This window comes from Puma concolor, chromosome C2, assembly GCF_028749965.1.
Source record: "Puma concolor isolate L17-30 chromosome C2, mPumCon1.1.hap2, whole genome shotgun sequence".
Taxonomy (NCBI): domain Eukaryota; kingdom Metazoa; phylum Chordata; class Mammalia; order Carnivora; family Felidae; genus Puma; species Puma concolor.
In genome coordinates this window covers 6438752-6466116 of record NC_141675.1, presented here as the reverse complement: position 1 = coordinate 6466116, position 27365 = coordinate 6438752, and the positions used below count along the sequence as shown (strand labels likewise).

Sequence of the window (27365 nt, the reverse complement as noted above, 5' to 3'; positions counted from 1 at the left end):
ATACACCCAGCCAGTGTGTATTCTGAATGGGGGTGTCGTGCTAATGGTTAAATGTTCTTCATCACACCGTTTGTCTTTTCGCTACAGAGTTGTGTGAGTTCTTTAGATATTTTGGATGCTAACTCCTTATCAGATACATGATTTTGAAAAAATTTTTTTAATGTTTATTTTTTGAGAGAGAGAGAGAGAGAGAGAGCGTGCGAGCAAGCATGAGTGGGGGAGGGGCAGAGAGAGAGGGAGACACAGAATCTGAAGCAGGTTCCAGGCTCTGAGCTGTCAGCACAGAGCCCGACGTGAGGCTCCAACTCATGAACCATGAGATCATGACCTAAACCAAAGTCGGACGCCCAACCGAGTGAATCACCCAGGTGCCCCCAGATACATGATTTTTATGTATATTCTCCCATCCCATAGGTTGCATTTTTGGTTTTCTGAAGTTTATTTGAGAGAGAGAGAAAGAGAGAGAAAGCACGGGGAGGGGCAAAGAGAGAATCCCAAGCAGGCTGTGTATCTCCAACACAGAGCCCCACAAGGGGCTCAAAATCATGAATGGAACCGTGAGATCATGACCTCAGCCGAAATCAAGAGTCAGAGGCTCAACCGAGGGACCCAGGCCCTCGGCCTCTCAGTTTTGTCGATGGTTTCCCTTTGCTGTGCGGAAGCTTCTAAGTTTGATATAGCCCCACTTGCTTTTCTTGCCTTTGCTCTTGGTATCAAATCCCCAAAATCATCACCAACACCTGTTTTTCTCTAGGAGTTCCAGGCTTTCAGGTCTTCCATTCAAGTCTTTCATCCATTTTGAGCTCATTTTTGTGTGTGGTGTAAGAGTGGTCCTGCTTCATCCTTTCCCATGTGGCTGCCCTAAATGTTTTTCATATTGCCCTTGGGACCGAGAACTATCCTGAGCACTTTAAATGCATCAGCTCACTTACAGCGCACCTGGGTGGCTCAGTTGGCTGAGCGCACAGCTCTTGATTTCGGCTCAGGCCATGATCTCGCGGTTCGTGGGTTCAAGCCCTGCATCCATGCTAACGACGTGGCGCTTGCTTGGAATTCTCCCTCCCTCTCTCTCCACTCCTCCCCTATTTGTGCGCTCTCTCTCTCTCTCTCTCTCTTTCGAAATAAATAAATAAACTTTAAATGCATCGACCTGTTTATTCTGCACATCAGTCTGACAACATAGAAAGTATCATTATTCCTTCAGGAACAACAGAAATGAGGAAACAGAGGAACAGACTAAAGTCACAAAGCTGGCAAATGGCAGAGACGACATTCCAGCCTGGGCAATACGGTGCCAGGGACTACGCTCTCCGTAGCTTCCTGGCACCTCTTTGTATTTACTCCTACTCTCTGACTCCTTCAAGCTTCAGAGGTGGTTCCTACCCCAAGAATTTCAGCATTCTGTGTATTTTTTCCTAACGTTTGCAATCACCCACAACTTATACCTTCAACTTTTCTTCCTATCCTAATAAATTTCTAGCAGAATTTCCCTAAGTCCCCCTACCCCACACCTCACCGCCACGAGGCAGTCATATATACCTGCACCTGAGTACCTGCTAAATGCAAGGCACTGATCAAGACGTTCGGCTTTGACATGTCAAACGCTTCTCTTGTACACTGCTTTCCCCAGTAGCTGCCAGCTCTTAAAGGAGCCACGCCGCCGGAAAGAGGACCTACCACAACTGAGCAGGACGGTACTGGTGAGCCAAGCTTCTCCTCTAAATGAGGAGCACAGGCAGCAAGGCAGACCCGCGACCAGACTTTGTCCTTGATCTGCAACAAATTCATTCCAGAACCTAAGGGAATGAAGGAAACAAGAAACAGAAACATCTTTAGAAAGGACCTTTCGGGAAAATGTACAAGTGGGGCAGAAAGCCAATCATTCTCTTGCAGCAAACTTATACTTGGACCTCTTCCCACCGGAACGTATATGGTGTGCCTGGGTCATTATGGAGCTGGCAAACATGAGGTCCGCAGGGGCCCTTGGAAACACACGGCCCCACCTCCTCCGCATATCCCTCATGGGCTCGAGCTCCACCATTAGCCTGCAAATCTGCAGCCCTAAGACCCGACAATACGTAGACCAGGCACTGTTCTTTGTGGCCCCTGGGTTCAAGGTGTCTGCTTGGAGGCAGCCCTGTGCTGATGTGGGTCAGCCCTGAGGATTTCCCAATCACATGTAACTTATCGAGGGAAGCTAAGCCTGTCTGAAAACAATCTACTGCTCCCGAGGCTTTCCTGAGGATGGCGAGGGGGAGACGAGCCAGAGCACAAGAGGAGGACTCCTGTCTTCCTCCTCCCCTGGGTCCAGGTGGAGGCACAGAGACGTCAGCCGGGATGCTAATGGAGTCATGCACCCAGGTGAGGAGGTCAGACCACAGGTAAATCAGGGGATGACCTCTCAGGGGGGTGAGGACAGCGGCGTGGAGGGTCCGGCTGAGGCTGAAAAACGCGAACCTCTGGACCGCCCCGGGAGTGGGGCTGTGACTTTCCCCCCGCAGCACAAACAGCCCCAGGGGAGGTGTGGCGAACACAAGTGGACACATGCTGTTCCAGGCTCAGGGTTCTGCTGGTCTCACTTCTCCGGAGCTACCTGTGGGAACCTTCTCTTCTCCAGATTGTGAGTGAAGCTGGGGGACCGGCTTCCTCTCCCTGAACACTAGAATAACAGCTGGCATACGACAGCACTCAAACACTCCAGATGGAGTCCCAGGAGGCTCTGAGCATTCCAAGACTCCTCTGAAGCCACGTTCATAGGCCTGGGCTCTTGCTCTGCGTTCTGGTCCCCTCTTCTGTTGGCAGGCCTTGCAGCCCGGCCTCATGCAAAAGTGCCTTCGGCAGCCTTGTCCCAGCTTTCCTTCCTCCCTGGCATCACCCGCAGTTATTTCGGGCAAGGTTTTGGACTCCAGAAGCTCACCACTCTCTTGCGTTCCCCAAGAAACAACTCCCGGGGGGAGCCAGGCTCCAAGATGGCTCGTGCTCAGCCCTGAGCCCTGGTGTTCACACCTTGTGAGGTCCCTGTCTTCCTATACCTGGGGAGGTCTGTTGTGACCAGTAGGGTGGGGCAGCAGGGACGTACGACACTTCCAAGACTAAGGTGTAAAAGATTCTGCAGCTTCTGCTTGACTGCACTCTCCTCTCATCCCTCACCCGGCGGTGGGGGGGGGGGGGGGGGGGGGGGCATCCAGCTCCAGCGTCGTGAGTGGTCCTATGGGAGGGCCACATGGAGAGGAACACAGGCCTCAAACCAGTTCTGTCTGGAGCCCTGGAAGTGGATCCTCCAGCCCCAGTCAAGCCTTTACATGACTGGTCCTGGTTGCCAGCTTGAAGGCCACCCCATGAGAGCTCCTGAGCCACACAAGCCAGCCAAGCTGCTCCAAGATTACAGACCTGCGGAAATTCTGTGAGATCATCAACACTTGTGGTTTCGGCTGCTAAGCACCGGGGACATTCATTACACAGCAGAAGACAATATGCTCCCTTCTCGGCAACAGACGACAGGGCTAAAAGACTAGCACCCAGCCGGGTGGAAAGGGCTCACGCTGCCCACAGCCCCACATGTGCACGTGCATACGGAACAGGCCAGCGCCGGGACTCTGAAGGCTTACCATCACTGCAGTCGATAGGAGAGTAAGACCCAAGGAACAGGGAGGCAGCAAAGCTACTGACCAAAGAAATTCTCTGTAAAAGGAAGAAACAGTCAGCTAGGACTCATTTCCATAAGCCACCGAATCCTCTGATGCGCACAACATGAGAAGAGCTTTCAATTGAGGAGGGAAGTGGAAACTTGGAGCAAGGTGCCCCGTAATGGTAGTGACTGAATATCTTGGGTACTAGAACATCCGAGTATCTGGATCACCAAGACTCCTTGGGAGAGCACCTCACGCTGCCGTTTCTGTTGGGCCATAGAACTCAAGTCCGACAAAGCAAAAAAGCAACAAGCCCTATGAAAAAGCCGTGCTTAGGGAAGTGGCTTTTCTACCCAGAATCCAGGAGGTGTGATGCCTGATCTCCTTCCTCCATTCCTGTGGTCTTTATATCTAAGTCACAAGGGAAGGGGGGGGGGGGGGGTGTGTGGCCACAGGACTCAGAACCAACAAAGACACCCTCGGGGGTTCAGAGCAACTTAAGCAAAAACCAGTCCCTCAGGAGCTGGAGGACTGATAATGGATTTCAAATGTTGGCCTGGGGGTCTGTGCTTCCACACGGGAATCGCCGGCCCTTGGACCACTGCAGAGAATGCCAGCACCTCCTGTCCCGTCCCCCCTCAGGCCACCTTGGTTCCACACGGAATTTGGAGAGGGTTTTACATCTCTGCCCTTCCCCTCCTCCCCGAAATCTACACAGCACATGCTGCAGAGTAATCTGGAACCCTGAGTCATTAAATAACAAACCGGATGCTGTTAACTCCCAAGATTAAAAAGGCACTTTGGTTGAACATGAGCTGATCGTTTTCTAATTATTCAGAGACGAAAATCACTAGCCAAGGTGTCAAGGCTGCTTCTCAGGCGGCATTAAGTGCCAGCTCTCGGCGACCATGGTCCAAGGAATGAATCTGAGTTTCTGGGACACAGGCTCCGGTTGAAGGGCCACAGCTAGGGACACAGGGGTTCAGCTTTCCACATTTCTGGAGAAAACACTGAGACCACACCAATCAAGTGCCTGGTAGCCATTTCCACGCAGGAAACTGAGAAGACGGAGACTAAAGGGCACCTGGAACTCCTACTCAGGTGGCCGAAGACACCAGTCCCCAGTGCTCCCACCCTGCCCCTGCCCTCTGGGGTCAAGAGAGACCCTGACTTCTCTTTCCCACGATTCCATTCATTCCTTCCTCTTTGGAAACAGCTCGACAAAGAGGGGGAAAAAAGCCAAACTGAATATATCATTTTCAGTGTCTGCTAATCCATGCTTTTGGCCAATGCGCGCAAGATGTATTTATACTAAAGGTAAGTATTATAAAAGGAATTCAACTGTGACTGAAATCAAAGAGGAACGTTGAACCGACCTCCGTGTGTGAGTAGGCCTCGGGGTTCTGCTGGTAAATCTTCGCGATCTGGTTTCCCGTAAATCGCTGCAGAGAAGAGCGCAAATTCTTAAAAATCCATAACCTATGTGCAATGATCGGCTCTCACAAAGTGAGGTTAGCGTAGCATGCTCTGGATATTAGCACAATGGAAGCTTTCTCAAGGCCTCGACTCTAGAAATGTTTGCTGAACACCCTCCAGGAATAAGCCTAGCTCCTCACCCGCAAGGTAACGGCGAAGCTGACCAACAGCGCCTGCGCAGGGTATTTTCCCCGCCCCCCCATTGTTCTCAAGGCAGGAGGGGTCACATGACCCCAGCTGCGCCAGTCGCAGCCGGCCCTGGCCCTGGAAGGGTGGCTGAAGGCAGCGGGAACCGAAGCTGGCTTTTTTTTCTTTTTTGGAACTTTTCCAGGCGCTGCCTTACATGCACTGACTCCTCTCGGGTTCAAAACTGCTCGAAGTGTGGGTGCTATTTTTGGCCCCCGCTTAGACGCTGAAGCGGAGGTGCCATGGTCGCCCCCGTACAGGGCCGCTCGACACGAGGAGCACAGCCACGTCCACGCCTCAGCTCCCTTCTGCGAAAAGGGCAACAGGAGGTCCGTCCTGGCTCGCCAGCAGCAGAGGGAGGCAGGACAACCGGGAGCAGACCCAGGGGCCAGACACCCACGTGTCTCCTGTGATTCCCCTGGGGGTGGGTCGGCAGCTGTGTCCTCCCAGACACCCAGGGAGAAGGGGCCAGAAAGGACCAGAGCCAGCAACTGGACCTTCCTCCCGGGACCAACCCTAATCCCCAGCCCGTGGCAGGTGCGGCGCACCTCGTAGGCCCGGGAGCCTGTGAGGCAGCTGAGAGCCTGGGCGCCGCCCACCGCGGCCTCCAGCTGGCGACACTGGGCTGTGGTGCTGGAGTCCATCCACACCGGGCTGTCGCTGATGGAGAAACAGGCCTGGAGGGGAGGAACAAAGGTGCAGGCTGGAACGATGCCTGCTGACTCTGGGAGCCACCCTGGCCTTGGCGGTTACACTGCCAATCACGGCTGTGATTGCATGTGACCTAGGAAAACCCACGGGCAAGCCCTTCGTGCCCAAATCTTGACCTGGCTCCGCGGGGTCTTTCCCCAGAAAGCTCAAGGTTGAAGGTTCTAATAAGGACACCTGAGCACTGCAGGCAACACTAGAGATGAGCAGCCAAGTGCAGTGTCACGGAGGCATCTGAAGCTGGGAAGCATGGAGAAGACACAGCCTGCCTTCCCAGCATCACCAGGAGGCAGCACGCCCCATGGGGAGATCCCCGAACGGGGAACTAGCCAGAGCCATGCCAGACCGGAAGGGACCCTCTGATGAGGACTGTTGGCACCCCACCCTCTGTTCAGACACCAGGGATACCCATTGGGAGGCAGGGCAGACCATGTTCACAGCACTATTGCCGGAGCCAAGTTCCTATACCCTTGACAATGCACAAAAGCCCCAGACTTCAGGGCCCACAGGGGCTTGGGCCCTTCACCCCACCCCACAGAATTTTCTCAGACTCCCACAACATGGCCACGGTTACCTGCAGCTGCTTATGTAACGGGAGGTCTGGTGACAGGCTTCTCAGCACCTGGCTGGCCCCAGCCTTCCAGTATACACTTCCATGTTGCTGTCGAGGGAAAACGCATTCACACGTTCACGCGGCTACACACCGTTACCACTTTGGAGACACAGAAAGACTGCAGACCACACCCCGAAAGAAACGGGCTCCAAGTCTGCCCCTGCCACTTCTTAGTCACAGAACTCATCACCTTTGTGAGACTTGGTTTTCATTTCTAGAAAATGAGAGCTCTGCCCTGTTCACCTCAAAACTTACAGGAAGGGTCCGAGAAAGAATTATTGGTCTGGATTTTGGTAATTTCGTAAAGTTGTATTTAAATATGTTGCTCATAATATTATCTGAAATTCACGCCTTCAGTCACTTACCCATTCATTCATTCAACAAACATTTATTGAGCACCTAGATCATGCCAGGCAATGAGACAGATGAATAGGATAGTACTGTCCCTATTCTCTTGACACGGGGGTTGACGCAGGGAAAAAGACACAAACATACAATTATAAAACCCCATGGATGTGCAGTGGCAGGGCAGCGGGAACACAGAGGAGGGGCATCTAACCAACTGGGAGCACTCATGGGTAGAGGTGGACATGATTAGTAGGAAAGTTGAGAGTTGAGTGTGTGGGGGTTCCATGCAGAGAGCAACCACAGGTGAGAGGTTGGCAGGCGTGGGGAATGGTGGCATTCTTTTTATTTATTTATTTTTTAAGTTTATTTATTTTGAGAGAGAGAGAAAGCATGAGTAGGGGAGAGGCAGAGAGAGAGAGGGAAAGAGAGAGAATCCCGAGCAGGCTCTGCACCAGCAGCACAGAGCCCGACGCGGGGCTCGAACCCACAAACCACCAGATCACGACCTGAGCTGAAGTCGGACGCTTAATCACTGAGCCACCCAGCCTCTCTGGAATGGTGGCATTCTAAACAGTGGGCTGGGTCTCAGGTGGGAGGTGGTGGGGACAGCCTGAGCACCAGGGCCTTGACGTCCGTACTCAGGAGGCTGGGGTTTATCGGGGAGGTGTGGGAACTCTGGATTAGCAGGGGAGTGACGTGGCCAGGTCTAAATGTATGAAAGGGTTTGGGGGAGTCACAAAGAAGGTACAGGGGAGGCAGGGAGGCTGAAGCAGAGACCCAGAGAAAAATCATAGACGTTCGGCCTGGGGCAACAGAGGCAAAATTGGAGAGAAGGTGGTAGATTCAAGAGTCATGTAACAAATCAATGGGACATGGGGACCCCCTTGGACATGGGGTCAAGGATGATGGGTGGGTTGTGGCCCTGGGAAAAGACAGACCACTCAGTCTAGCACAGAAGTTGGGATACCTGGCCATGGGGCCGGGGGATGCCCAGGAGGGACAGGGTGTCCCAGCCTGAGGTTTAGGTAAGAGAAGTGGATGAGATCACTCAGAGAACCCATGTAGTTTAACAAGGACAGGAGCAATAAATTCCTGTCGGGTTAGGGAGAGAGAGAAGGTGGCTTTAGAAAACTCAGTAAGCACTCTCTGATGAGGATGTGAAAATAGGCTAATTAGACATGGAGCAAAGTGATTCAGAGGATACGGCTCAACTTGGGTCCTGACTCCCCCTCCCAGCAGCTGTGTGACCTGGGGTAGGTGACGTCACCCCTCTGTGCCTCTGGGTTCCTATATAAATGGCAATGATGATAAAAGCAGTAGCTAGGGGTGCCTGGGTGGCTCAGTCAGTTGAGTGTCCAACTCTGGATTTCAGCTCAGGTCACGATCTCATGGTCTGTGGGATCCAGCCCTAAGTCACACTTCGTGCTCACAGCACAGGGCCTGCTTGGGATTCTCTCCCTCCCTCTCTCTCTACCCCTACCCCACTCATGTGCATGATCTCTCAAAGATTAATAAACTTTATTTTTTAAATTTATTTGTGTTATTTATTATTTTTTATGTTTGTTTATTTTTGAAAGAGAGAGCACGAGCCGGGGAAGGGCAGAGACAGAAGGGGACACAGGATCCAAAGCGGGCTCTGTGCTGACAGCAGGGAGCCCGACGTGGGGCTCGAATTAACAAACTGTGAGATCAAATCATGATCTGAGCTGAAGTCAGGCACTTAACCCAGGTGCCCCTTAAATTTATTTTAAAATTTTTTTTTTTAACGTTTATTTATTTTTTTGAGACAGAGAGAGACAGAGCACGAACAGGGGAGGGTCAGAGAGAGGGAGACACAGAATCCGAAACAGGCTCCAGGCTCTGAGCTGTCAGCACAGAGCCCGACGCGGGGCTCGAACTCACGGACCGCGAGATCATGACCTGAGCTGAAGTCGGCCGCTCAACCGATTGAGCCACCCAGGCGCCCCTTAAATTTATTTTTAAATGTTTATCTCCTTTTGAGAGAGAGAGAGAGACAGAGCTCGAGCAGGGGAGGCACAAAGAGAGAGGGAGACACAGAATCTGAAGCAGCCTCTAGGCTCTGAGCTGTCAGCACAGCACCCGATGCGGGGCTCGAACCCACAACCCATGAGATCATGACCTGAGCCGAAGTTGGATGCTTAACCGACTGAGCCTCCCAAGCGCCCCTAGAAGTATAATTTCTAACTTTGCTTCTGCTTCCAGGAAACACAAAAGCAATTCTAGTGCTCCAAAGCAGGCATCCTAAATACACGGCAAACGCCTCCCCCCACCCCACCGGAGGACCTCTATCCGGTTCTGCCTGACCCAGTGTCCTGTTCCGTATAATGCTTCACAGTACGAACTGCCTCAGATCCTTCAGCGAGGAGGCAAGCTATACATCCTCTGAGGTCGGAGGGCGGTAGGGGTCTCTACCAGCAACAGCAGGGGTGCAGTGGCTCTCAAGGACAAGCATTCCCTCCAGGGGAGCCCCACACCACTGCCCCACAGCCGCCCCGCACGCCGCACGGAGGCTGCTACACACAAACCTGGCCGGCCCCAGACAGGGCGAGGACTTGAGAGAAGTCAAAGCCCGAGGCCTTCATCCTCTCCAAGATGATATCCAAAGCCTGAGAAGACAAACAGAGCCCACCGTGACTGTCCTGAACCGCTGAGTCAGGCAAGCCCACGAGCCTCCACACTGAAACATAAGTGTTCGCCATCACCCCGGAGATGAAGAAGAGCTGATGGCCTGGGATACGTAGGCACTAGAATAATTAACCAAAGCAGAGATCACCCAAACGAAAAGGTGAAGTAGGGTAAACATAGTTTAAATAGATGGAATCAGAAACCACTGGTCCTCAAATTCTGCTTCTCCGATTTGTGACTTCCAAGCACTTGGCAGGAACAAGGTGGATCATAGTGTGGTTTCTTTTCTCTGCATTTTCAACCCACCGGACCAGTGGTCTGACTTCACTGCAACAGAGAAGTGAAGAGTGACGTAGACGGCCCCGTCAGAGTGGGGACCAGGCCTAGACTCCCCACGTCCAGGAGCACCAGGCTGGAAGGAGTAAGTGGAGACGGTCGCCACTTGTCCCAATCCCCGTTCCACCCTCTCCCATCTGGATGCAATCTTCTTTTTTTGCAAGACCCAAGCGTGGGATAAACGGTGCTGCCCCGAAGAACCCGACACTTGCCCTAAGGTTTCAGGGCAGGATTAGAGATTCACCCCAGGCTGCGATTCCCTTGAGGACAGAGCAGCCCCTGGAGCTCTGACCCAACTTCGCCATCCCCTCCCCTATGCTGGGAGGGCTCCTTTCACAGCCCTGGCTGTGGCTGCCAACTTGGCCCCCCTGGCCAAACCTCAGGCAGGGAGTGGGGCACCCCTGGAATGGGGATTGGCGAAGCCAGGACAGGTCCAATCCTGACGGGCCTGCTCACGATTAGAAATCACGTGGCCCCACCCCCAAGCCTGGCTCTCTATCCAGTGCTCACTACCCCAAGTTAAAGCCTTGGCCTATCAGAAGCCCCCGGCATTATCAGTAGAACCTCTAGATCAACTCTTGCCTGTCACGCCCACCGTCCCTTGGTCTGGGGCTCAGCCCTAACAAGTACATTCTGGCTGGCCTGTCTGGTGGAAATCTGTCCTTTACCCCAATCCTCCAGTATGAGTCAGGGTCAAGTTGATAAAATGTTTAAAAATCACACCAATTGTCCTAACAGAAAGAATTCGGTATAGGGAATTAATTGCTTAGACCAGTGTTGGAGGCCTGAACAAGCTTTGGTGGACACATTAAGGACAGCCTTTAGCTGGCTCCCAGTTGTAGGGTCTCGGGACCCCTGAGGCAGACTCCAGCCCTATTATGGTGGTCTGTACTGGCCATACCCCTGGTCCTGCGGCTTCACGGGTCGCCCATATTTGGCTACAGGTATCTTCCTTTCTTGTTGGTCCTGAGCAGGCAGGCCTGTCTTGGGGTCCAGCGGAACCTGACTGGTCAGGTCATAAGCCACCGTTGAGAAGTTCCCCTGCTTCAAGAGCTGAGGATTCTGGGGGCTGAGCACGAAGACACCAGTGCTGTGTCTGGATCTCGGGGTAAAAGGGAGGCCACGGGGCCTGCCTGCAGAGTGTCTGGCAAAGGTTTGGGAAGGCGGCATTCTGAAGATGCTTACTCACTGGCAGGACTTGCAAGTTCTCAGCACCAGACCTACAAGCCCTGTGCGTGTCCTCTTGGCTCAAGAGGACCAGTTGAGGCTGAGTCTAGCCTTAGGAACCATGCAGACTCCATTTCCCAGTGAAGACTTGGTCTCAACAGAGGGCTTCCCAGTAAATCAGCAAGTCCGCCAGTGAGACAGGCTGGGGCCAGGAGAAGGTCAGGGATCCCTATGCTTACCCGGACCCACATCAGGACTGGAGATGTCACTGTCAGCCCATCCTCGTGAACGTGAACTCCACCCTGAGTCCTACAAGGAGAATAAGACAGAGTGTCGGCAGAGCCTTGGGCAGGGGTGCAGTGGGGGGCAGACCCCGGATCCCTCCAATGGAAGAAGAAATGCCCTTTCCCCAACCTCGACGGGAACTCTAAACTGAACAAGACTGAACAGTGCTGGCAAGATGGAAAGAGAAGTCCCAACAATTGCTCAGTGGTGACGATTCTCAGAAGACACCAGCAAAAATATGCCTTCTAAAGAGGAAGGACTCACCCTGGAAGGCAGGCATGGCGTCACTTGGCACTGTGGCCACGAGGGAACTAGCAGGCGCAGGGCTGGATTAAAACCCTCCCAAGCCCACTGGGGTAGGCATGTGCTACCGAAGTGCTGTGTCTGCGGGAGAACTTCTTGGCTCTCAGACCAGGGAGTCCTTGGATTGCAAGCCTGGAGAGTTAGCTGCCTGGGCCCCTCTCCAAAATCCAACCCTTTCAACTATGAGTTTAAAAAAAAAAAAACAAAACAAAACTCAAAACGAAAACAGGCTCCAAATCCATACCAAGATGCTATTAAATAACCATGTGATCCAGACATTCTATGCCTAATTACCAGCCAAGAGAAATGAAAGTATACGTTCACAGACAGGTTTGTATACAAGTTTTCATAGCAGCCTTATTTGTAACAGTAGAAAACTGGAGTCAGCTTAGGTATCCCTAAGCAAGTGAATGGATAAATTGTGGTGCGTGTGTTACACACACCAGCAGGGATCGTGCTGAGTGAAGGAAGCCAGACACAAAAGAGTACATATTACGTGATGCCATTTATATAACTTGCTAGAAAATGCAAATCCACCTGTTTTGTGGTTTCCCAAGTCCAGTGGGGGAGGAAAGGACAGAATGCAAAGGGGCACAAAGAATCTTAGGAGTGATGCAGATGGTCTGTATCTTGACTTTGGTGGTACTTTCACAGCTCTAGGTCTGCCTCTATCAAAAGGCACTGAGATTGGACATTTTAATGGATGCCCTTTTTTTGTACACAAGTTATACTCAATAATACTGATATTTTTAAAAAAGATACTGTTAGGGAAAAAAGTGAAAAAGAGCAGCAAACTTTCCCATAGACAAAAGGGGCGCTCAGGTGGCTCAGTCAGTGAAGCGATGACGGCTCAGGCCATGATGTCATGCTTCATGAGATGGAGCCACACGTCGGGCTCTGAGCTGACAGTGTAGAGCCTACTTGGGTCTCTCTCTCCCCTTCTCTCTCCCCCTCACTCGCTGATGCTCTCTGACTCTTTCTCAGAATAAATAAACTTAAAAAAAAAAAAAAAAAGAAACTTGTTGGGGCGCCTGGGTGGCTCCGTCAGTTGAGCATCTGACCTCGGCTCGGGTCATGATCTCGCGGTGTGTGAGTTCGAGCCACACATCAGGCTCTGTGCTGACAGCTCAGAGCCTGGAGCCTGCTTCGGATTCTGTGTCTCCTTCTCTCTCTGCCCCTCCCCCACCCATGCTCTGTCTCTCTCTCTCTCTCTCGGTCAAAAATAAATAAACTTAAAAAAAAAAAAAAACTTGTCGGGGCACCTGGGTGGCTCAGTCAGTTAAGCATCTGACTCTTGATCTAAGCTCAGGTCATGATCTCACAGTTGGTGAGTTCTAGTCCCGCGTTGGGCTCAGCGCTGATGGTGCAGAGCTTGTTTGGGATTCTCTTTCTCTGCCATCTCTCTCTCTCTCTCTCTCTCAAAATAAATAAATAAAGTTTAAAAAAAAAAACTTGTTAAAAAAAATCACACATTACATAAATTCCTTTATAAGGAATGTTCAGAATAGGCAAACCCATAGAGACAGAGTAGACTGGTTGCCAGAACTGTAGGAGGAGAGATAAGGAGTGACAGCTAATGGATACAGGGCTTCTTTCTTAGGTGATGAAAACGTTCTAAAATTAAAGAGTGGAGACTGTTACATAGTTCTGTGAACATATTGAAAACCACTGCACCGGACATTTCATTTCATTTCCTTCCTTCCTTCCTTCCTTCCATTTCATTTCCTTCCTTCCTTCCTTCCATTTCATTTCCTTCCTTCCTTCCTTCCTTCCTTCCTTCCTTCCTTCCTTCCTTCCCTTCCTTCCTTCCTTCCTTCCTTCCTTCCTTCCTTCCTTCCTTCCTTCCTTCCTTCAGTAGGCTCCACGCTTAGCATGGAGCCCAAGGCGGAGTTTGAACTCACGACCCTGAGATCAAGAGTTGGACGCTTAACTGACTGAGCCACCCAGCTGCCCCCTGAATTGTACATTTTATTTATTTACTTTTAATTTTTTTTTTCAATGTTTATTTATTTTTGGGACAGAGAGAGACAGAGCATGAACGGGGGAGGGGCAGAGAGAGAGGGAGACACAGAATCGGAAACAGGCTCCAGGCTCTGAGCCATCAGCCCAGAGCCTGACGCGGGGCTCGAACTCGGGGACCATGAGATCGTGACCTGGCTGAAGTCAGACGCTTAACCGACTGCGCCACCCAGGTGCCCCACTTTTAATTTTTTTTAATGTCTATTTATTATTATTATTATTTTTTTTTATTTTTTTTCAATGTTTATTTATTTTTGGGACAAAGAGAGACAGAGCATGAACGGGGGAGGGGCAGAGAGAGAGGGAGACACAGAATTGGAAACAGGCTCCAGGCTCTGAGCCATCAGCCCAGAGCCTGACGCGGGGCTCGAACTCACGGACCGCGAGATCGTGACCTGAGCTGAAGTCGGACGCTTAACCGACTGCGCCACCCAGGCGCCCCTAATGTCTATTTATTATTAAGAGACAGAGAGACACAGAGCATGAGCATGGGAGGGGTAGAGAGAGGAGACACAGAACCCAAAGCAGGCTCCAGACTCCGAGCTGCCAGCACAGACCCCCGACGCGGAGCTCGAACTCGCAAACTGAGAGATCAGGACCTGAGCCGACATCGGTTGCTCAACCAACTGAGCCACCCAGGCGCCCTTTGTACATTTGAAAAGAGTGAATTCTTTGCTATGTGAATTCTGTCACAAGAGCTTTTCTTTTCTTTCTTTCTTTTTCTTTCTTTCTTTCTTTCTTTCTTTCAGCAAGGCCTTCTTGAGACTTAGGTTTAGAACTGGCACAATGGTACTTCCTTCACATTCTCTATTGGTTAAAATCAACAGGTCAGGAAAGGACTCCATCTCTTGACTGAAGGAGGTACCAAGTCACATCGCAAAGGGCCTGGGGAATAATGGTCTTTTCTGCAATATATCCCAACATGCACAATCCACATGTCAAATATATTAAAACACACGTGAAGTACAGGCACCTTGGTGGGTCAGTTGGTTGGGCATCCGATTTCGGCTCGGGTTCATGATCTTGTAGTTTGTGGGTTTGGGTCCCGTATTGGGCTCTGCACTGACAGGGCACAGTCTGCTTGGGATTCTCTCTCTGCCCCTCCCCCACCTCTTCTCTCTCTCACTCTCTCTCTCTCTCTCCCTTTCAAAATAAATAAATCAACAAAAGAAAATACATGTGAAGTATTCAAAAGAAGCCCCGGACAAATGGAAACACAAAACGCGCGCTTAGCTAGGAAAACTCAATCTCACAAAGCTGTCAATTCTCTGCAAGTTAACATATAAATGTAATATGATCTCAATAAAAATATTAACAATTTTGCTTTCTGGAACCTTAAAAGCTGATTCTAGAGTACATTATCAAAAAAGAACAGGAGGGGTACCTGGGTGGCTCAGTCAGTGGAGCATCTAGCTCTTGATTTCAGCTCATGTCATGATCCCAGGGTCATGGGAGTGAGCCCCATGTTGGGCTCTGTGCTGAGCATGGAACCTGCTTAAGATTCTCTATCTAAAATTAAGGGGTGGGGGTGGGGGGGAAGAACAAGAAAGAATGGCTGTGGAAACTGAGAATGAAGAACAATTAAAGGGGACCAACAATTCCAGATATTAAATCATATTGTAAAGCTAGAATAACTAAAACAACATGTTACTAGCTCATGAACAGACCCACCAATCAATGGGCCAAAAGAAAACACTCAGAAAAAGACCTAAACACACACAGAAATTAGCATATAAAGCTGGCATCTCAAACACAGACTTCTAAAAAAAGGTGTCAAAACTGGAGAGTCATCGGGAAAAGACTGAAGCTGGAAATAAATGGCATGCCATGTACTTAGATAAACTCCAAATATTTTTTTTTTTTTTTTAATTTTTTTTTTCAACGTTTATTTATTTTTGGGACAGAGAGAGACAGAGCATGAACGGGGGAGGGGCAGAGAGAGAGGGAGACACAGAATCAGAAACAGGGTCCAGGCTCTGAGCCATCAGCCCAGAGCCTGACGCGGGGCTCGAACTCACGGACCGTGAGATCGTGACCTGGCTGAAGTCGGACGCTTAACCGACTGCGCCACCCAGGCGCCCCGAAACTCCAAATATTTTTATATAAAACTGAATCTTGCAAGAACCAGAAGAGAACAGCGGTGAATTCCTTCACAATCTTGGAATGAGGAAGGCCTTTGAAACTCTGACTCAACATCTAGAAGCAACAGGAAAAGACTGAGAAGTTCGGTGGCACAGGAAACAAAAGCCCATGTGTGGCCACGACCCAGTCGCAAATCAAAACAAACAAAAATCTGGGGAACCTATTTGCAATTCATTTAACGAGGAGATCGTTCCTCTAACATTTGAAGAGCTCCTAGAAATAATCAATCCATCAGAAAAATGGGCAAAGGTCATGAAAAACTTCACAGAAAAAAAAAAAAAATTCAACTAGCCCTTCAACATAGGAAAAGATGTCACCTTCATGCATAATAAGAGAAATGCAAAGTAAATCCACATAGAGGGACTACTTTTACCTCTCTGATTGGCACAGAACTAAAACTCTTTAACAACCACACCGCATTTAGGTGCTTGTGGGAAACGCACTCTCATGCATTGTTGGTGGGGTACAAATCCATACAATCCCTATGGGAGGCAATCTGGCCACATCTTCCAAAATCATACATCTATTTGCTCTTTGATCCAGCAATCGATTTCCAAACTTTTATCCTGCAGATACACGGGCACATGTCTGTAAGGTAACTCACTTTTCACTGCAAAAACCTAAGGTCCTTCAGTTCTATCTACACAATGGAATACTATGCATCCTATAAAAAAGAACACAGGGGGCGCCTGGGTGGCGCAGTCGGTTAAGCGTCCGACTTCAGCCAGGTCACGATCTCACGGTCCGTGAGTTCGAGCCCCGCATCAGGCTCTGGGCTGATAGCTCAGAGCCTGGAGCCTGTTTCCGATTCTGTGTCTCCCTCTCTCTCTGCCCCTCCCCCATTCGTGCTCTGTCTCTTTCTGTCCCAAAAATAAATAAAAACGTTGAGAAAAAAAAAAAAATTTAAAAAAGAACACAGAAGCTCTATGTACTGATGTGGAAACACAGGCAAATTATGTGAAACGAAGAAACCAAAGTACAGAATGGCGTGTACCGTACTTTTTTATCCGGAAACAAGGGAGACAATGAAAAGACTGACACCTGCTTATATTTTGATATAAAACACTGGAAAGATACACAAAAACCAATGAAAGTTCTCTGTCGAGGAGGGCAGGAGGGACAGATGAGATTCAGAAAAATTAAGACTTGTCACTACATGCCTTTTGTTTCCTTCAAATTATGTACCAAGTACCTGCAATGCCTATTAACAAAATAACTGTATTAAAACAACCGCTTTGGAAAAGAATTTGACAGTTTTAAAACCTACCCTACAACGTAACCATTCCTGAGTATTTCATTTCTAAGACAAATGAAAGCTTATGCTGACACCAAGACTTGTGTGTGAGTTTCACAGCCTCTTTATTGATAATAATAAAAAACTGGAAACAATCCAAATATCCCTCATCAAATGAATGGATAAGCCAACTGTGGTCCACCAAGCAATAAAAAGAACAAACTATTGGGGTGCCTGGGTGGTTCAGTCGGTGAAGTGTCCGACTCTTGATCTCGGTAGGTCACGATCTCATAGTTCTTAAGCTAGAGCCCCGTGTGAGGCTCTGTGCTGACAGCGCTGGGTCTGCTTGGGATTCTATCTTTCCCTCTCTGTTTGTGCCTCCTGCATGCATGCTCTCTCCTCTCAAAATAAATAAATGATCTTTTAAAAAAAAAGAAAGAAAAGAAAAAGAAAAGAAAAAGAAAAAGAAAGAAAAAGAAAAGGAAAAAGAAAAAGAAAAAGAAAAAGGAAGGGGCACCTGGGTGGCTCAGTCAGTTGAGTGTCTGACTTCAGCTCAGGTCATGATCCCACGGTTCATGGGTTCAAGCCCCATATCGGGCTCTGTGCTGACAGCTCAGAGCCCGGAGCCTGCTTCGGATTCTGTGTCTCCCTCTCTCTCTCTGTTCCTCCCCTGCTCAAGCTCTGACTCTCTCTGTCTCTCACAAGTAAATAAATGTTTAAAAAAAAATGTTTTTGTGGGTTTTTTTGTTGTCTTTTGTTCATTTGTTTGTTTTTTAAAGAAAGAGCAGGGCACCTGGGTGGCTCAGTCAGTTGAATGTCCAACTCTTGATTTCAGTTCAGGTGATGATCTCAACGGTTCATGAGATTAAGCTCCAGGTTGGGCTCTGCGCTGCAGCTTGGGATTCTCTCTCTCCCTCTCTCTCTGTCTCTCCTCTGCTCTCTCTCAAAATAAATAACCTTAAAAAAAAAAAAAAAGAACAAACTATTGATACACGTAACAACCTGGATGAATCTCAAAATGAATATACGGAGTTTTAAAAGTCAGACCAAAAAGACGGGGCACCTGAGTGGCTCAGGGTTAAGTGTCCAACTCTTAATCTCGGCTCAGATCTTGATCTCAGGGTCGTGAGTTCAAGCCCCACATTTGGCTCCATGCTGGGCATGAAGCCTACTTAAAAAAATAAAATAAAAGTCAGATAAAAAAGAGTCTATTATTATGATTCCCTTTATCTAAAATTCCAGAAAGTGGAAAACTAATCCATAGTGATAGAAAATTTATCAGTGGTTGCCAGGGGTTGGGGTTGGAGAAGAGGAATAAACTCAAAGGGGCACGAGAAAACTTTTGGGGGATGGAAATGTTCATTATCTTGATTCTGGTGATAGTTTTATAAAGGAACATCTATGTCAAAACTTATAAAGCTGTATATATTATACATATGCAATTTATCATAAGTTATATCTCAATAAAATTATAAAAATTAAAAAAAACAGTGGAGGAGGAATGAAGCAGATCTGTATATATCTGCTTTGAAAGATCTTAAAAATGTAACTGGATAAAAAAAGCAATACTGTATTTTGGGTATGGATAGCTTTTTTTTTTTTCTAATGGAGGGGACTGATTGACTCATTGAGTTGAAGACAGAGTGAGGTAGAATTTAAAAACTTGAAAGAATGGAAATCAAATGACTTATGTTTTCATACCGTCATATGGAATTGAAGTAAAAATCCAGACCATAAAGACAGCTGGAAGATCTGGAGGTGAAACAACATCCTTCTAAATAACACACGAATCAAAAAAGTCTCAAGCGAAACGAAAAAAATATTTTGAGGGGCGCCTGGGTGGCTCAGTCGGTTGAGCATCTGACTTCGGCTCACATCATGATCTCGTGGTTTGTGAGTTCGAGCCCCGCGTCGGGCTCTGTGCTGACAGCTCAGAGCCCGGAGCCTGCTTCGGATTCTGCGTCTCCCTCTCTCTCTGCCCCTTCCCTGCTCACGCTCTGTCTCTCTCTCTCTCTCAAAAAATAAACATTAAAAAATATCTATTTTGAACCAAATAAAAATGAATATATAACATCAAAGTCTGTGGAATACAGCAAAAGCAATTCTTAGAGGGGAATTTACAGCATTAAATGCAAATATTTAGAAAAGAAAAGCTAAGATTAAAAATCTAAGCTTCCACTTCAGGAAACTAGAGAAAGAAAAGCAACATAAGCTGACAGCCAGCAGAAGAAAAAAAACCCTAAAAAATGACAGCACAAATCAGTGAAAAATGGAAAGAGGAAAACAGTAGAGAAAAATCAACAAAACCAAAAGCTGCCTTTTCAAAAAGATCATTAACGTGATGAACCTCTAGCCAGACACACCAAGACAAAAAGAGAGAAGACACAAATCATCAATATCAGAATGACAGAAGGGTCATCACTACTGATCCCATAGACATCCGAGGAAAAGAAAGGAATAGTATGAAGATCTCTATGGCCACACATTTTATAGCTTAGATGAAATGAACCAATGCCCTGAAAGACACAAGCTACCAAAACTCAAACACATGTGGCCTGTAGTGATAGAAAATAATACAAACGCAAGATGGTTTCCAACCGCAGCTCAAAGGAGGCACATCAGCTAAGGGGGAAGAAAAGATGGTTAACACAACGTGATCAGCAGTGGGTGCTGCACAAAGAGCCAGCAGGGAAGTGATATCTTTTACTCTAATGTCTATTTATTTTGAGAGCGAGAGCACACATGAACAGGGGAGGGGAGAGGGAGAGCACCCCAAGCATGAGGCACACCGCCAGGGCAGAGTCCAGCAGCACGAACTCAGAGTCCGACACTTAACGGACTGAGCCCCCCAGGTGCCCCTAAAGATTTTATTTCTAAGTAATCTCTACACCAATGCCAAGCTCAAACTCACAACCCCGAGTTCAAGAGTTGCACGCTCCACCGACTGAGCCAGCCAGGCGCCCTGGAAATGATATCTAAACGTTGTTTAGGGGCGCCTGGGTGGCTCAGTTGGTTAAGCATTCCACTCTGATTTCGGCTCAGGTCATGATTGCCCGGGGTTCGCCCCGACCCTGCGCTGACAGGGTGGAGCCTGCTTGGGGTTCTCCCTTCCCCTCTCTCTTTGCCCCTCCCCAGCAGGCATGCATGCACTCTCTCTCTCCCCAAATAAACAATCCTTAAAAAAATAATAAAAAATAAAATAGTCGTGGAGGAACACGTCCACCAGGACCTCTCAGAGCCACCTCAGAATCAACAAGTCCACAGCTGTTACGGACTGAATTACCGCCCCCCCCCCCACCCCCCGCAAATTCCTGTGCTGAAGTCCTAACCCCCAGTACCTCGGAACATGACTGCATTTGGACAAAGAGCCTTGAAAAAGGCAATTAACTTGCAATGACATTATTAGGGTGGACCCTAATCCTGCATGACTGGTGTCCTTATAAAAGTAGACTGGGACACAAACACAGTGGAGACACCAGGGATGCACAGGCAGAGGACGACCATGCGACAGGCAGCAAGAAGGTAGCCATCATCTGCAAACCCAGGAGAGAGGCCTCGGAGGAAACTAACCCTGCCGGCACCTCGACCTCACACGTCCAGGCTCCAGAACCGAAGGAAAATTAACTTCTGTTGCTTAAGACGCACAGTCTGGGGCATTTTGTTCTGGTAGCCCTACCACACTTTCACAACAGCCAAACTCATCATCTTCCTCCCCCAGATCAGTTCTCTTCCACAGTCTACCAACCATCCAGAAACCTCACCTTCACATCTCACATTCAACCCTGCACCAAGCCCTATCAATTTTACCACCCAGCCCTCTCCTCCAAGACACTATCATTTCCCATCCAGAAGATCTGGAGAAACCTCAATGGCCTCTCAGCATGCACTCTGACCAATACCCAACTGCTCTCCCATTGCACCCAGATCTTTTCAAAACACAAATACAACCAGGTCACACCTTACCCCCATCCCTATGGCCCTTCAGTGGCCGTCCACGGCTTTTAGGATAAACACAAACTGTGTACCAAGGTTTATGTAGCTGGGCACAGCCTCTACCTCCCTCTCTATTCCCCAGCCACACTGGCCTTCTTCAATTCCCTGCATAAGCAGTGCTCTTTTTTGCTACAGGGCCTTTGCACGCACCGTTCCTTCTGCCTGGAATGCTGCCTCCCTTCCATCACCTGGCTAACCCTACTCACCCAGACCTTGGCTCAAGCACTACGTCCTTAGGGACCCTCCCTGACCACCACCCCCCCCCCCAAGTCTGGGTCACATTCCTTTATAATAAACATTTGGAGAAGTAAGTCCCTTTCCTTTAATAGCGTTCTCTGAGTTTATAACTAAATACTCTTCTGTGAGATTCTTTGATTGATATCAGTCTCCCCTACTCAACGGGAAGCTCTGGGAGAGTAAGCACCACATCTCTGTTTGGTTCACCACCAAATCCCAGTACCCATCACGGCGCCTGACACGAAGTAAGTCTCAACTGATACCTACTGCATGCATGGTTAATGAGTGCACGGAATTGGGAAGGAATGGAGGAAAACTCATTCCAGGAAGACACACACAAGACGCTGAGAGGCCTACCAAGACTTCTGCAGTTTGATGAAGCCAGATCTACAGATCCCAACTCTTAGGTTCTTGGACTCAATTCTAACGTGGCGGGGGTTGGGAGGGGATGGGGGTCCCCTACACCCAACACCAAACAATTCTCTCAGACACCAGCAGATGGTCTGAGATGGTCAACTTCCGCAGGTTAAGGGTTCAGTCCTACAGGACTGCCCTCCCCACCCACTTCAGATGCCAGGCCCAGGCCCCGGCCCCAGGCTATTACCTTCTGACCAAACAGCTACAGATGGGGGGTTCCAATGACCTTAGGTTCTTTGAATGTGCTTGAGCAGCTCACAGAAGTCAGGGAAATTAAAGGACGTGATAAAGGACACAGTCAGATGAAGAGATAACATAGGGCGAGGTATGGGGAAAGGGCACCGAGCTTCCATAACCTTTCCAGGCACTCCACTCTGCCCAATCTCCACTTGTCAACCAATCCAGAAGCTCTCTGAACCCAGTCCTTTTGGGTTCTTATTAAGACTTCATTACAAAGTCATTACAAGGTCAATGACTAAGTCATTGGCCATTGGCCATTGAACCTCTGGCTGAAAATTCCAACCCTTTATCTTTAATCTTCTTGGCAACCAGCCCCAGCCCCTGGGTGGGGTCCAAAAGTCATCTTCATTAATGTAACAAAAGACACCTTTATGCCTCTCAACCCTTAGGAATTTCCAAGAGGTTTAGGAGCTGTGAGCCAGGAACTGTGGATGCAGACCAAAGGCACAGGAGAAATATATTTTGACCGTCTAAATGACCAAACACGTATTTTTTGCAAATCACAATCTCACACCAGAAGAGTGTGGCTCATGAATATAAAAGGTGGAGGGAGGACCCCAAAACCAACCCTCCCCCACACATCCCCTGGGTACATACCCGAATTCTAGAAGGTCTCTGTCAAAATGCGCACTGTCCTCATAGAACACATTCAGCTCTGCGTCAACAGCAACAACTTTCACCTGGAAGGGATTTTTAAAAATGGTGTATAGAATTTGCCACAGCAAAGGAGCCCCCTGGCACCCCACGCCCAGTCTGAAGGCACATTTTGAATCTGCAGAGCCCTGGGAGCGGCACAACCCGTCCTCGGGCCAGCAGCGCTGGGTACGCCGACCCGGACACGCCGGGGTCAACCGCGGGAGGAACAAAGTTCACGTGTACAGCGTGCCCACTCCACTGAAACAAGTTTCAGGCGGTGATCCGGTTCCAGGTCACTGGTTATGCCTGTGTGCCTGTCTACCCGTCTGGGTGTTCTCGAGTCTTAGGCGGCCGAGTTCCCTCGGGTCCCTGTCCCTCGGGCGCCCGCACCGACGCGCGAGCCCCCTCCGAGACCCCGGCCGCGCTGCGCGCTTCCCGCTACGCGCCCGCGGGATCCCGCCGGGGTTGGGAGGCGGGGGCGCCCGCCGTTTCCGGGAGGGCCGGGGTCCCGGCCGGGTCGCGGTCGCATCTTGAGGGCGGGCGGCACGGGTAAGGCGTCTCGGTGGAGGGGAAGCCGATCCCCCGGGGGAACCCGAGAGGGAAGCGCGCCCGCGGCTCGGCCCCAGGGTTCCCCGCGCCCGGGTCCCGCCAGCCCGGCCCCGCGTCGCGGAGGAGGCGGCCCGCCCCGTCCCGCCCAGCCCGGTCCGGCCCGGCCCTGGGGCCCGCGACGGTACCTGCTGCGTGCTGAAGTCCCAGCCGAGGCAGCAGCGGCGGGCGGCGTGCTCGGCCATGGCTGCGGAGGGGGCGGCGGCGCGTCCGTCCGTCCGTCCTTCCCGCGGCGTGAGTGTCGCCGCGCTCTAGCGCCCCGAGACGCCGGGCCCGCCCCTCGCCCCGCCCGGCCGGACTCCAGGACCCGAGTCACCCGCGGGCTAGCGCTCTGGCGCCGCCTGCGGGGAGACGGTGCAGGGACGCGCGTCCTGCCGGGTCCTCGCGCTTCGCACCTGGGCGACCTACCGGTATCCCCTGCGCCACCTTCTCCCTTCCAACCCTCCTGCGGCCGCCTCCCCATCCACGTGTGCTCTCCGTGGAGGCCTTGCCCTAACGCCGCCTGGCTTCCTGCGGAGGACGTCTGGACCAGAGGTTCCACCTTTAAGCTGGATTGTCCCTGCCTGTCTCTCTAGTGGCCCTGGAGACTTCTGTGGCTGTCTCTTGGGTACTAAGGCGACTGTCCACTCATGGTAGTGACACAGAGGTCACAGAGAAACGTCCCCTGGGGCTGCAGGCACTGGGATCCACAGGCTCTGTCATGTCCCAGCAAATCTGAATGGTTACCCGGCTCTGACATGTGCCACATCCCACCTCTGTATTTAAATGCTCTTTTAAATTTTTTTTTACTTATTTTTGAGAGAGTGAGAGACAGAGCACCAGCAGGGGAGGGGCAGAGAGAGAGGGAGACACAGAATCGGAAGCAGGCTCCAGGCTCCAGCTGTCAGCACAGAGCTCGATGCAGGGCTGGAACCCACGAACCGCAAGATCAGACACTCAACCGGACCCAGTCACCCAGGCGCCCCCCAACGTCTATTTAAAATCAGAGCTCTGGATGTTGCCTACAGAAAGGCTCATTCACACCTGTGGTCAGCTGATATTGATATTCTAATGTGTGCCGGAAGTGGTGAAGGAGGCTTTAGAAATAAAATCAGACCCACTCCCTTCCCCCCTAGAGCTGAGGACACCTTCTCTTCCCCGTGTTCCACCTGGCTGTGTCATTCTTGGTCCTAGCACAGACTTCTTCCCACTCCCAGGGGCTTCCCAGCCCATCAGAGCCCCTCTCATACTTTTTGCGATGGCCTGATTGATTACCTGCCTGTCTCTTCTCGCTGAACTTGAGCTGCTTGGAGCCCAGATGCTCCTCTTGGCCCAAGGTCCCAACATCAGTGGCAGAGCTGGGCCCAACGCCAGCAAGTCTGATTCCAGAATCTGCATGTTTAACCACTAAACAAGCCAATTCTCTGAGCAGCCTTGTGAGAAGGCCCGTGGCAAAACACAAATATCTCATGAAGGCCAAGGCCACTGGCTCCTTTTCAAGCTCTCTTACAGGGTGGCCTTGTCTTGTTCAGGGGTGCCTCTCTCTATGGGCTGTGGCACCTCTCCCATTCTGGTGACTCATCCTTTCTTTTGATGCAACAGCCTTTTCACCCTGGCCAGAGAAGGCTGGAGGTCCGAGAGGCCGTTTGCCTACATCTGGAAGCCGCACACCCACGACTTACTCCATTAGCAAGGAATGAAGACAGAAATCGTAATTCCAAGCTGTCGATGCCTCTCAGGTTGTCCTCTGTGTTGATGCCCTGAAAAAGCACACTGAGTAGTAGAGGTGGTTACAGGGGACCCTGGGGAAGTGCTGCCATGGCCTGAGCACAGCTAGTCTTTTGCCTATTTTGCTCCAAACTTGAACCTGGCTCCCGGCACAGAACCGATTAAAGAGCCCCTGCACTGACTTCGGAACAAAGCAGAAACTGCTCCGGAGGGGTCTCTCTGCAGTGACCAGGATAACCACGGTCCCCAGCAAGGCTCCTTCCTTCATCCAGGCCCTAACTGCTACCCCAGCCTTAGGGCATAGCAAACCCCCAGAAAGGAAGTCACGTGATCAGAGTTGCATATTAGGAGGATGGTGTGTGGAGAATAGGGGCAAAAGGCAGGAAGGGAAAATCCATTAAAATGTGGTTGCAGGAAGCCTGAGGCAGGGCAGAGGTGCTGATGATGGAGACAAGTAAATGGAGTCACGAGATATTGGGGAAGCTCCAGGAACCACGTGGACTGAGAGGGGGAGGGGTCAAAGGCAATGCCCAGGTTTCTGGTTTAGGAACTGTTGATGCACAACAAAGCACCCTCAAACTTGGTGCTCAAACTTAGAACAATAATCTCGTAGTCTCCCTCACTTACCGGCAGGTCTGCTGGGGGCAGCTGATCTAGACTGGGCTGGGGTGGAGTGGTTCCACATGTCTCTCATTCTTCTCTTCATGGGGCCAGCAGGGTTAGCTCTTCTCGTGGAAGCAGAGGGGCAGAGGAGGGCAAGGGCAAATCTGTGAGGCCTCTGAAGGCCTAGGTTCAGAACTGTCATGCCGCACTTCCTCCTCTGTGCCACCCGCCAAAGTCTCGTGGACGGCCCAAAGTCAAGTGGTGGGGACGGGACAAGGGCATGGCTGTGGATGCAGGGAGGCGTGAAGAACTGGGCCACTGATGCAATCGGCCGCAGGCCCCCACCAGATGGAGCGTGGTTCCATTTCCTGAGTTAGGAAACATGGGAGGAGAAGCAGCTGGGGGGGCAGGGAAGATGGCGAGATTAGCCAGGACCTGGTAAGTTTCAGGTGCTTGTGGAGACATTGAACAGGATGTTGGATGAGCAGCCTCCAGCTCAGGAAAGAGCTCTGGACCAAAGACAATGATTTGTGAGTTAGGAGTTCCCCATAGGAGCAGGCTAGCTTGTCAGAAAAGGCTCAGGGTGGGACAGACGGAAACCCCCAAAGGGAACTGGGAAGGACAAGTCAAAGACAGATGAGGAAGAGATCATGAGAGAGGGGTGTGGTGGAAGCCAATGTAAGAACCTTTCTGGAAGGGGAGGGGCTCACCAGGGCTAAATGCTGCATGGGAACCTGTCCCCTGGTTTAGCAGTAAGATGGCAGGTCATTGAAACTTGAACAAGAACAGACTCAGTGGAGCCCCGTAGGTCTTACTTTTTTGGTGCTTTTTAAAATTTGGTACTGTTTTTATGGTTTATTCATATTGTTATATGTATACCTAATTTTGTGGTTCCAAAATGGTGCCACGTGAACTGCAAATTTGAGGTAGTTCATAGTTCCAACATTAGATTGTGCTACATTCCTTTCTGTAGCAGACCTGTGCCTTCAACACGTGCAGTGAGAGGCAAGTACTGCAGGGAAATCAAGGTAGAACGGATAATAACAACAACGGGGCACCTGGGTGGCTCAGTTGGCTAAGTGTCTGACTTTTGATTTCCACTCAGGTCATGAGCTAACAGTTCATGGGGTAGAGCCCCATGTCGGGCTCTGCGCTGACAACACGGAGCCTGCTTGGAATTCTCTCCCTCTCTCTCTGCCTCTCCCCCGGTCATTCTCTCTCTCTTTCAAAATACATAAACTTTAAAAAAAAAAAAGGAGGACAGCAGTGTTCAATCCAACGCCAACACTTGAGAAGTTGGGCAGCGTCCAACAGGCACAACCATTGTCTTAGTAAGTTATTCCGGTTATTTAAGAATGAAATGAAATAGTATTTTCTCCTCAATTTACGTGCATTATTTTCTTCAGATAGCTACTAAGTTATTAGGACATAAATATATATTAAGCTCTTTGGACCTAACTACTTAATACACAGAATCGTTAGCCATTGCTTCTGGCCTAGGAGTTCCATGGAAAAATTGTTGAAATTCTAAGTGTGCCGTGAAGAAAGAACATTTGGGAACCCATGATCTAGTTATTTCCATCTAACTGCTCCATCATAGTCAATAGCATGCCAACCCCACATTTTACTGTCCAGGCTCCCAGTGACACCCGAGTGGATTCCAGTTCCCCATTATTGCAAACAACACTGCACAGAACGTCCTCATCCATGGCCCTATGGACCTGTGTGAGGAAATTTTTCTGGGTTATATATACAAGAGTAGGATTTATACTATGTGTACATAACTAATTTGATTGGAGTGCTGGATTACTCCCAATGTACTTCTATCCCCACA

At 50.0% G+C, this 27365-nt stretch overlaps 1 protein-coding gene across 3 annotated transcripts in view; it reads right to left on the bottom strand.

Moving 5' to 3' along the window:
* Positions 1-23566, bottom strand: part of XYLB (xylulokinase) — a 58346-nt gene extending 34780 nt beyond the window's left edge. The window contains exons 1-9 of one of the 3 annotated variants that reach the window (XM_086720463.1): positions 23350-23566; positions 22577-22659; positions 11349-11418; positions 9507-9587; positions 6574-6660; positions 5840-5968; positions 5006-5071; positions 3609-3681; positions 1678-1796 (exon numbers count right to left, since the gene is read on the bottom strand). In XM_086720463.1, the coding sequence (XP_086576589.1) occupies positions 1678-1796; positions 3609-3681; positions 5006-5071; positions 5840-5968; positions 6574-6660; positions 9507-9587; positions 11349-11418; positions 22577-22659; positions 23350-23406 (765 nt within the window). In that variant the 5' untranslated portion in view covers positions 23407-23566. Of the gene's footprint in view, positions 1-1677; positions 1797-3608; positions 3682-5005; positions 5072-5839; positions 5969-6573; positions 6661-9506; positions 9588-11348; positions 11419-12959; positions 13093-22576; positions 22660-23349 lie in introns of those variants that run through there. The other 2 variants (XM_025913670.2, XM_086720464.1) reach the window with 2 other exon arrangements.
* Positions 23567-27365: the final 3799 nt, after the last annotated feature.